General features: G+C 36.6%; 1 protein-coding gene across 1 annotated transcript; it reads left to right on the top strand.

The window, feature by feature from the left end:
• The first annotated feature begins 1577 nt into the window (after positions 1 to 1577).
• Positions 1578 to 8762, top strand: LOC137265815 (uncharacterized). Its single transcript, XM_067801278.1, has 5 exons — positions 1578 to 1928; positions 2064 to 2343; positions 3929 to 4117; positions 6713 to 7053; positions 8449 to 8762. The coding sequence occupies exons 1-5, from the start codon at positions 1810 to 1812 to the stop codon at positions 8696 to 8698; spliced, it is 1179 nt and encodes a 392-aa protein (XP_067657379.1). The 5' UTR covers positions 1578 to 1809; the 3' UTR covers positions 8699 to 8762.
• Positions 8763 to 12210: the final 3448 nt, after the last annotated feature.

Below are 12210 nucleotides of genomic sequence, written 5' to 3'. Positions count from 1 at the left end.
TAAGAAATCTACAACCATGTCAATAAATGACAATTAAAGAATCTACAAGCACACATCTCAGCACAGTCATTGTTTAACTCAGTACCATTCACTTCACCATTCAGTCAACATGTATTTCAGGAATAGCCTTGCACATTACATCTGTACATAATCATTTAAAACAGTCTTGTATATATAACATTATGTACAGCATTGAGAAAGATGGCTAAATGCTAGCTGCAAACTGCATCCTCAGCAATATGATTGAAACACTGTTCAGTCACTGTTAATTATACAGCTGACAATCAATCCCATCTAGAGGTCCTCTTTCGTGTTGTCAGTGTTCCATCTGGATTCATAGCAGCATAGGTGTTGTTTTTCTCATCGGATTGCTTCATGTACAGCATGTAACCAACACAGGTGAGAAATGAAACCAGGCCAGTAAACATCACAAACTTGTTCTAAAAATCAAAAGAAGTGTTACAAATGAGTTTAAGCAGTATCTTGTAAACTGACAGTTAAGCAGCTTTATACATGTGTTACAACTTGCAATGGGACATGGACATGGCATACCAACAGAGATGGGTACCAAAAGTGTTTAGGGCAGACACATTTTCAAATGCATGGTAACTGGTACTCACTTGTACCTAAACAAGCGGATGACTTGTACCCAACAAAGCAAATCCACATCTAATGAAAATCCATGACTTGAAGTTGTTATTTTTTAACTCGCAACAGGAACAATTGATACAATGAGATATAAATTAATTGAAAGAAAAATATTCAAATAGTATGTACTCTATACATGACAATGCCATCCGGTTTGGGGCCAGGATAAAAATGTGGGTACGATTTATCTAAATTAGGGTACGAATACTCAAAACAGGTACGAATTAGACGTGAATGTTAGGTGAGATTTAGCTATTTTAGTTGTTTGGGGTTTTTTTCATCACGAATTACCACGTATCCTTTCGAGTTATGAAATGACTTTGGGGAAAATCGGCATGGATAGATACGTCACCTCTCTTGAAAGGTCTTATCTACATGTATAGGTCACTAAGGTGAAAACAAAATGAAGTATGATATGGGAAGTGAAGTAATCCATTTTGTTAAGAGAATTAGTTGCTGTCGACAAATGCTATATCTTCAAGCTCATCAATCAATGATGCAATGGTCGAAATTTGAAACTTCCATTAATTACGTCGTTAACTTACAGGCCGTGCATATAGTTCAAAATTTACAGCCCTGAATACTGAAGTTGAATCCAGCTTGCGAGCACCAGGATCGCGTATTTTGAACAATTCTTTAACTTTTGAGTCTGACTCCGGTGGCACATTTTCTTTCGACATTTTGTCTGCTAAGGGAGTACTCATTTCGTAAAAGCAAACATAAAAACAAAAATGATTTTGGCCTATCAAAGAACAATACAAAGGTTAACAACTTGTTAATGTAATAGTTGATTTTAAATCATTACTGCATGAGTTCAAAGCATGACCCAGAATCTAACATCTGTATCAGATAATAACTCTTAGCAATGAAACGTCCCTATTTCAATGCTCTTCAGGAACAGAGTTAGAAAATGGTGTAAACTTCCGGATAAGAATTGTGAGGCGTATTTACCTGTGCAATTTCTATTTTCAGGGTTAAAGAATGACCGTGTATGAAAAACGTAGATCGTGATTCAACGTTGGGTTTAAAATCTTCAATCTGAACGTTATCTGTTCACAACGCTGAACGTGGTTTCATTGTTAAGCCGTTTGAAGCGACTTTCATTTTCAACTCTGTGTTTTCCTCAGGAATTATTTCACGACATTTCGATATTTTGTGTGAATGAGATATTCATCAATGGCAGAATATTGCGACGTTCAGTTTGATTGGGATTGTGATAGGGATCCGAACACCATAATTGATTATTTTCAAGAAAGTGACGAGAAACAAAATGGTGATTGGTAAGTAAATAGTTTATTCTGTCAAGGAGTGTTCACAAAATTAGTGACTACGGGATACTGATATGTTGTGTGTGTTTTTTCTCTAGTTCTAAGCAAGAGATAAATGCCTACCTTTTGTACATTTTTGTGTTTCAGCCATGAAACACTTTCTTTCCCAAGTAAGCTGGAAATTTACAAAGATGCAGAAAATGAGAGCAGTAATTGTCACTTAACAGTCCGTTGCAAGTCTGTGTACCATGTTGGAATAACAGCAGTACAGATTGTCAGTGAATCTCGGAACATGGAAGTCTATGGACAAACTGAGGGGTACATGTTTACAGTCCGAGGAAAGTCAGTTCCCAATTCTGAAGACGGTACTCACTATTATATTTCAAGTTTGTCTACAGAAGAACCAACAGACTGCCTAACATTTAAGGTAACCTTCAGCAATGTCACATGTTTTTTTACATTTTTATCAAAATATTGCTTAGGATTTGGTAAGAGTTCCATCTGTATCCCCCACCCCATCAAAACCAAAATTACAACTTTACACGCATAAATCACCATAAATATACATTCAATACACTAGAACAGGTATAAAATCAATCATTGTAGTTATTTCAGTGTTAGAATATTGGGGAAGGACTCAAATTTGCTATGTTAAAAAAGATGCGAGAACAGGCAGTACCGTTTCCTAGAATTTAAGATGTGGACATTACAAACTTACAAACATGCATGAGAATTGTGGATATAGTATGATAATATAACACTGTAGGTATCTCTTCCAGTGAAAGAAATGATCTTACATTTGGATACTGAAAAATATAAGCATTATACATTAACCATGTGACTTTAGCATGTTTAGGCACTAGTCGAAAGTCTAGTACAATTTGTCCTGGTTATGGGCTGTAGGCTTTTGTTATAAAGTGTGTTGGAAATAATACTAAGATGCAAGTTCAAGGACAGGAACATTTCAGCACAGACTTTGTCAAAATCTCCTTAAGCAAAATGGAATGATATATGTAGTTAAAAGAGTTATTGCTGCAAATGTTGCTAGAGCTTGTGTATGATAGATATCAAAATTTATTGAATCAATATTGGCATGTTTTATGCATGAAATGAAGCAAATCTTGATTTCATCCTGGCATATATCAGTGAAAGGCCATCACTTAGAACTGAATATGAAAACGAATATGCAAACACAGATTACTCTAATTAAGAATTTGGAATAGCCATTAATTCAATTTTAGAGCATTTTATCAACAATCTATTGACAGCCCATTCCTCTTGTAAATTAACATGTGCCTTTATGATCCAGAATGGGCAGTTATTAGGCTAAATAAAGAACTGAAATGTTTCTCGGGCATCGGCACATCACTTTTATTTGTGCATGTAACAATTTTTTATTGTCATTTAAAACCAATGCTTTTGACTTAAATGCATCCCGATCATTCACTTGTCCACTATATGAATGAGTGTCTGTAAGAACGAGTGTGACTGAATCTACAACTCATGCACCTATAAACTTTCCAAGCTGTATTTCTAAGAGAAAGATAATGAAAATGTGTTCCTTCCTCATCACTTTTTTTCTATCAAAAATTAAAAAAAGGGTCCGACCACCCTCGTCACTTTGAAAAAATTGTGCCCGAGAAACATATAGTTTTTTTATGCAGCCTTACACTTCTTTATTCTTTCCACCATAAATAATTCTTCTGACGGCAGAAATTCAGGTAGCTGTGATCTAATGAAATTTAGAAATGAAAATAATAGATGATAAAAACAGAACCTACTTTAGACGTTTACAGACAGCTGATAATGCAGCTACTTCTAGATGATGTGGACAAAGCCAGGGTTTGGAAATGTTTACATGCATGACATTTTGGTGTGAATGTTTGATCAGTTCTTTCCAAATATTCAGAAATCCTCCTGACAATTTCCAATTTTCACTATTAAAATGAAAGAACATGAGATTAAGTGAAAGTAATGACAGATTTGTTATTTTTGTATTTCACATGTTGCAGTTCCTTTCACTGAAAGACAGAACCTCATTCCTGATGAAGCGTCTACAGATAACTCTTATCCAGATGGCGCCGCGGGACAGTTCATCTCAGATGGACATCGGTAAACTGAGGAATCACGTGAAAGAACTTGGCGATAAAGTCTCGGATAAAGCAAAGTCCCTGCTGGACACTATGGAACAGTATCAAAATGTAATAACTGAAAAAGAATTGTAAAAGCATTAGACTGTTTTCTATATATAACCAACTTATGAGTGAGTATGGTTTTATGCCTCTTTTAGCAATATTGCAGCCATACCACAGCTGGGAACTCTGGACTTCACTTATTGTGCCTTTAGGGGAATTGAACCTGGACCATTAAGTATAACAAGCAAACACTTTAACCACTAATCCATCTCATCTCATAACTAAATGTAGATGAAAAATGAATTATTACCAAGACTCTTGTAGCACATACAATTTACTCAAACCAATAGCAGTTAGTTACAGAATTCAGTTACAGAGTGGCTTCTGTCTCAACTACATTGGTTGAAAACACATTTTCTACTATTTCATCGAGGGATATGTGTACTAGGCTGTTTATTAGCAACCAAACTGTATTGCAATATATTGCGATATTGTCACCCTATTTGCAATATGTATTGCAATATATTGGGACCTTAAGTGCATGACAGTGAGTGGCACTAATTTTGCATGTCAATCCTATTTTCTACATTATAAGTCATTTGAAATACTTTTTATGATTCAGCAATCTCAGAATTAGGGTGCATAGTCACGGATACTATTTAACTTTTTATCAAATATATATTTTTATAGTAAGTAGTTTTGTCATTGAGTAACAAAGGAAAATATCTGTTGTGAAAGTCTTTGTAGATTGTAATCGAAACTATAAAGATTGTCTCAAAAACCTAGTATATGTTCTTTACCATTGTTGTAAACTCCCCAAAATTTCAGCCAGACAAGTGGTCTGGAAACTCTCAAACGTTACCAGACCAGCTGGAATATTGCCAGACCAGAATTTTCTGGACTAAGAAAAATAATGAGAAGGTAAATAAGAGGTTAATGTTTTCAAATCAATTCTTTAGTTCTTATGGTCTGAGTCAGATTCGTCCAAGACTATCAGGCATGCAATTTTTAAAATTGACCATCTGCTCGCAAAACAGTCCGTCCTGGACGGTCAGGCAGGCATGAGTTTGCAGTGCTGTCTTTACTCAAGGTACTGTTTCTCAGAAAAAATACAGCAATACATAATGTTTAAAAAAATATATTGCTACAGACCTGTATACCTGCAATACCAGCCTTAATATGTACTGGTGGGTATCTGATAATTTTGAAAAAGGATTGGTTGTTAGCCAGTGACCATAAACATACCTGCCAGCTCTCCGCATTTGGCTTCAGACTGACAACTTTATATAATGTGATGCTGCAGTATGAACCTAAATTTCATTCAGATTTTGTTCCTTAGTCATACAGGAATCTCTTGGGTAAGATAAATCCTAGTGATCCATCTGTCAGCATCTTGTGGATTTCACTGCAAAAAGTCTGCATCGTTAAGAAACTGTTAATGTTTTCAAACCAGGCCCAAAGTTAGCCAATCTCAATGTTTGAGTGGCCAGCTATTCTGAACACTCGCATCATTAATAATTCTGAAATACAGCAGAATTTGAGTTTGTTATACTCATGGTCCACCATACCTATTTCATCATCTTGGATAAACACCAAGCAACTGGAACAAAAAATACCCAATTCTGTATATTCTCGAATTAGACCCACAAAGATCTGGGTAACCCAATTGATCTTCAGTAACCAATGCATGCTGTAAGAGGTGACAAATGGGATGGTCAGATTTGATTATTTACAAACCGCTGCCATATAGCTGGGTTATTGCTGAATGCGGCAACACACTCACTCGCTCAGCTTTGTTTTTTATTAATGACCAAACGTAGGTACTGTTGATTCCCAGCCTTGTTTATCAGTATCTTGTTGTTCAGTAATTCATCTAAAATATAAAATATAATTCATATAAAATACTTTTTCCAAGATACCGTGCATGTTTGACAAACCCAATCACATTTAATGATTTATCAATCACTAAACATTACTTGATCATGCTTCCTGTTATGAGCAAAAAAGTCCACATCAGGTAAAGAGTCATTAGAAGAAAAGGTAGCTATTCTCACATACTTTTAATGAATAGAATAACATACTGGATAATTTCAATATATCACATGTATTCCCATTTATGAACAGATTTATTATTATTCATTGTCAATTCCACATACTTTCTTACATGTTTGTGTAGCAAAAAATTTGATAGAAGATTTTGTAATTGTGAATACCTGTTCAGTAATGAGTTACGGGACTGACACAAAGCAGTGCAGTGATAAGTGGTGTTTAGCAAACAAATCAGTTACTTAATGGACAGTCACAGCTATGAGCTATGGTTCAAATATGGTGAGACCCATGAAGGTCTGTGTTAGGAAATTGGCCTTCAGTAACCCATGCTTGTCATAAGAGGCGACAAAGGGAATCGGGTAGTCAGGCATGCTAACTTGGTTGACATGTCATCTCATCCCATTTGTGTTGATTGGTATCCCATGCTGTTGATCACTGGATTTTCTAATCCAGACTCAATTGTATTTACAGGTTGTCGTGGTATAGCTAGAATATTGTTGACTGCAGCATTAAACAATAGCCAACCAGCCTACCAACCAAACAAACCAGTATTGTACGTGTGTTATCTTACTGTTACGTTACTGTCAACATCATTATCACTGTCAATTTCAGAATCAGCGGGGTGCACTAGACAATGTTCGAACCATGATCTCTGAGAGCCCATTGCTGCCTGACAAGGAATCGTCATTATCTGGCATGGCTGGGCTGTTGTCCATGTTTTCCAAGATGAACAGTAGAGTGCCAAGCAATCCTCCTTCTGCACCGACGGGGGACAATGGTGTAAACAATCCTAGTGCCTTGGCTGGGAACCTGTTGACCCACATGTCTATGAGTCAAAACGGAGACAGTCTACACAGCGAGGACATGTACAAGTTTCTACAGTCAGTCTGCGGGAGAGTATCAAAGCTGCGGCACACTGAGAAAGCAAACCCTGAGATAATTTCCAAGAGCAGGTTTGTATCTTGTATGTTACTACGATAAATGTGAATCAAATCATGAATTGTGCGCATGAACATCCATGTCATCTGAAATGTGGTCAGCTGGCCTGAGACATGTAATTTTGGAGAAGGACCAGGAGAATATCCTAGTGGACTGCCGTTTTCTTGGTAACCTAGTGGTCAAAGCAACCCTCGTCACACTAAAGACCCGGATACGATTCCTCACATGGGTACAATGTGTGAAGCCCATTTCTTTTGTCCTTTGCCATGATATTGCTGGAATAAAAGTGGCATAAAACTAAATTCACTCACTACCACTTTCTATTATTAGCATGGTCATGGTGATTATGGAGATGACTATTTAAACAGACAATTTTTGCTGACTAGGCAAACTGAAACATTGTCAAACTTTATGGGTTCACCGGATGTATATTGAAATACTGCTGCAGTTTGCAAAGCAGATTTACATCCCTTGGTTGTACCAGGATTTAGTGGTCAAGCTTACAGCGCAAAGTTTAGTTTTGTTTAGGATCCTTGGTCTGTCAATACGATACTCATAATGCTGGTATTCACGGGTGTTGTGCACATCAACAGCCACTATCTCACATCTGTCTATAAGTCATGTAGTAAACTAAGCTAATGTCACTCTGTCAGATTGCCTGTGTCACCTATGATGATTCAGGTCAGAATTGGATCTTTCAGGTCGTCAACGATCTATACTTGTCATAAGAGATGACCAATGATATTGGGACCTCAAGCTTTCAGAGTTAGTTCACATACGGTCATCTCTCGCTATAACGCGTGTCTCGGGATCCATGGATGATCCCCTGACCTTTTGAGAGAGTGAGGGAGTGAATACTTAGCATCTCTCTGGCAATATTGCAGCCATATCATGACTATCCACCTGATGAGATACCTGCATTATGTATTGCATGGAATTCAATTAAATACCAGTCCAAAAATAAAGCTGTATGTCATCATATTCCTAATGGGGAGGTCAATGCTCTTGACTGCTCAGTTTTTTGGTCCAGACACGATTATTTACCGACCACTGCCATATACCTGGAATATCAGTAGGTACAGGTCTAATCAACAAACAAAACAAAACATTGCTTGTGTCAATTGAATGTTCAAAATATTTACAATTTGATCCCATGTGTGTTCTTACAGACACGTTAATGGCTTTAGGAAACTACTAATTAATCTGGACAAGTTTATAGATTCGTAACTTCAAAAATCATGAACAGAACATTAAACCCCTAGCCTAGTGCTTAAAGTGTTCACTTGTCATACTGAAGATGCAGATTTGATACAATGTGTGAAGCCCATTTCTTGTGTCCCCCGCCATGATATTGCTAAAATAGTGCTAAATGTACATGTAGAAATAAACACGTAGGTATTCTGTTTCAGTGAGGCCCCAGCACAGAACAAAGTGGATCCTGCTATCCTGGAGGAAGTATCAAAACAGATCCATTCAGCTGAGGAACGGATCCTAACGCAGGTACAGAAACAGATGTCAGACATGGAAGCTCGGCTGAACAGAAAGATGGACAGAATACTGCAGTTATTGTCTCCAGCTGAAGAATCAGTTTCAGAATCAGAGGAACAACCAGATACCCCAGACAAAATCCCTTCTCCACACCCTATAGACCTGGACTAATCTTAAGTCCATAGTCAAAAGATACATTGAAACATTTATATTATGTTCATCTGGACACAGTTGTTCTCAGGACAAATTACTTTTAAAGAATGTCATTTCTTCATCATTAGAATGATGTAGACTGCATTTGGTCAGAATGATTTAAAAGCATTGGTAGTATCATCAGAATGGTTTGAAGGTGTTGGTAGTATACCCAGAATGGTTTAAAAGTGTTGTTAGTATCATCAGAATGGTTTTAAAAGCATTGGTAGTATCCTCAGAATGATTTGAGATCATTGGTAGTATGATCAGAATGGTTTAAAAGTGTTGGTAGTATCATCAGAATGGTTTAAAAGTGTTGTCAGTATCATCAGAATGGTTTAAAAGTGTTGGTAGTATGATCAGAATGGTTTAAAAGTGTTGTCAGTATCATCAGAATGGTTTAAGAGTGTTGGTAGTATCATCAGAATGGTTTAAGAGTGTTGGTAGTATGATCAGAATGGTTTAAAAGTGTTGTCAGTATCATCAGAATGGTTTAAGAGTGTTGGTAGTATCATCAGAATGGTTTAAGAGTGTTGGTAGTATGATCAGAATGGTTTAAAAGTGTATGGCTAATCCTAGATGCTGCTGCATTATCATAACCTCTGAGGTCATTTGGCTGCAGAAATTTTGAAATATTGCATATTTCAAAGCCTTGCCCTAGGCAAGATTAGAATGGATATTTGGTCTACTACAATGTCAATACTTCATGGTGTTCCAGTCGCGGTGTGGTTTAGGCATTTAGAACTTGCTTTAGTACAACTTGAAACTGCTAAATGAAACCTCCTATGTTTAAGTGCATGTTAATACTTGGTGTTCAGTGAACACAGACTTTACCTCCACAACCATCTTTATAAAAATTCAAGCATTATATTAAATTTTACATTAAGCTGCAGGTGAAGCCTGTTTTTAATTTGGTACAGCAGAGTGATTGCCTTAGGCTGATGTATTGACAATTGGTTTGACAAGATCAGATCAAGATCATACTTTGACAGTATGGGAGAAAGAAAGCTATTTGTTTTATTTTTATTTTTTTATTCATTTATTTGTTTTTGGCAGTTGACAACAGCTTTTCATCAGTTCAAAACTGTTATGAGTTGAGTTATTTAAATATTTACTTATGACTGAGAGAATGAAAAGCTGTTCAGATGAAGTCATAATTTTGTGCTGACAACTGTATTTCTAAATATGGCTTTATGATGTTTATGGTAATGTACAAATATTTTAGATTTTATATTTTTTTTTATGTTAGACTTAATATGATTTTTCTCTGCTACATTTTTAGATTATGTTTTAGATTTGTACAAACAGTATTGATGGGTCCAAAGTGTCATTTTGGTATGATGTGTTAAATCCACTGACTTTGACTTGAGTAAATGTTTTATTTAGTTTGTTCGACTTATATCACTCTGAAATAAGCCTTGATGAAATATTGCCAATTCTCTCTTTGTAAACTTTCACTCTTATCCTGAACGTGTGAGTTAAGTTAAGTGAGTTAATATTTAACGTCACATCAGCAATATTGCAGCCATATCGTGCCTGAACTTGTGAAGATCTAAGTTGGAACTGATCTTCAATAACCCATATTTGTCATAAGAGGTGGCTAACAGGATCGGGTCGTCAGATTCGCTGACTTGGTTGATACGTGTCATCTTATCCCAATTGTGCAGATCATTGCTCATGCTGTTGATCACTGGTTTTCTAAACTGAGTCCAGACTGATTATTTACAGACTGCTACCATATAGCTTGAATATTGCTGAGAGGGGCATAAAAGTAAACTCACTCACCCACTCTCCCTGATGGTAGCAGGTTCCTACTGAATGAGGATCTGTTAACCCTTTCATGAAATGTAGCTCCAAGTGTAAAAGTGTGTCAGAGGCCCTGATAACAAGAAAACTTATGCATCTATTTTAGTTGCCTGATACAAAAGTTCACAGATCTCTGGAGGACTTGTCAGATCTCCCTGAAGAATTGATAGTCTTATGCTTAGTGTCTAGATATATTTAGTTTTGACACAAACAAACAGTTCCTTTCTAACTGAAAAGTAGCTCCAATGAGAAAAGATAATCACAAACCAGCCGCATAGCAAGCCAGTTTTCTTGTGGTAGTCCGATTGGTTGCAAAGGTTTATATTTAGATAGTATTGATGGCTTAACCAACCCTTTTAGTAACAATCATGTGTGAGCCTGTCTTTTTTCTATAACGGTAGCTACACCCCTGGAAAACAAGCCTGAGGATATCTAGAGTGGCTTTTACGGCTTTAGTATTAGAGAAACAGCGAAAGGGAAAATAATGCGTTTCTGGACTGTGTGACCCGAGTTGGAGTAAAATATTTATGTTGATAGGCAAGTAGCCGCTGTTAAGATGCTCACAGAAGTTGTACAAGAAATGTTGCCTGCACGGTAGCGGTCCAAGTGAAATCTTCAGATTGTGAATCACAGAGCATCCCTTACGGTAATTCCAGATTTGTCAAAGTTCCAGAAATGGTGTCACTGCATGCAAGGTTACAGCTAAATGTAATTAAATTAAAAGAAAGACATTGATAGGCGCCTTCAACTATAGTGAATGAGTGAGTATATTTTATATGTTTTTAGTAATATTTGAGCAATATCACAACAGGGGTCACCAAAAATGGGCTCCGCACATTGTACTCATGTGGGGATTTGACCCAGGGTCTTCAGCGTGGTAAGCGAATGCTTTGACCTCTAGGCTACCCTGCCACCCCAGGGTAGTTAACAACTTGTGTCTTTTGCTACTTTTAACCATATATAGACCTTTGTGTGACTTTTGTGTGAAGGTTATCTCATTCAGCTGATGATGACTTCAGGATTCTTTGTTGTGTTTACCATTATGACATGTTACCATGGTGACTGGCAACATTCGTCCAATGCTTCACATTATGTACTGAAAATATTTTGAATATTTTCCTTTGTTATTGTATTTAAAGGTTTTGTGTTTTTGAAATCGTTTGAAATGTCAGAATTTGTGGATTTTACTTGTGAATTATTTTGTGACAAAGTTCTATGCAAGGTACATGCTATTATTTCACTGTTGTTGTTTTGAAGTGTCTTAATTGTTCTTTATGCTGATCTTAAATAGTCAGTTGAGTGTGTGAAATATTTCTTTAATAGATTTATGACAAGATAGTGGTTGTAAATACTAGATCCTTCTGGAACTTAATCACCTCAGTTTGACTGTTTTGGATTAATCAGTTTTGGAATCTGAGGGTCATCTTATGAAAAATTCTCTGTTGGATGGGTTCCAGGTAATTTCACTCGGGTCATTTTACATGAGTTTGTTTCATCTCATATCCAAACTAGGTCAATTCATCACACATCAGGGTTGTTTCACCTTAGTCAAGAGTTGTTTCACTCCAGCTAACTCAGTATACATGTAGAATGGTATTAGTGTTAAAACTGTTTATCCTGATTACTGCATCTGTGTAGAGGACCTGCGAAGGTCTGTAGGTTAGAATTGATCTTTCATAACCCAT

The sequence above is a fragment of the Haliotis asinina genome, chromosome 15, assembly GCF_037392515.1.
Source record: "Haliotis asinina isolate JCU_RB_2024 chromosome 15, JCU_Hal_asi_v2, whole genome shotgun sequence".
NCBI classification, from domain to species: Eukaryota; Metazoa; Mollusca; class Gastropoda; order Lepetellida; family Haliotidae; genus Haliotis; species Haliotis asinina.
The sequence above is the reverse complement of the archived record's forward strand: the minus strand, read 5'-3'. Positions and strand labels throughout refer to the sequence as shown.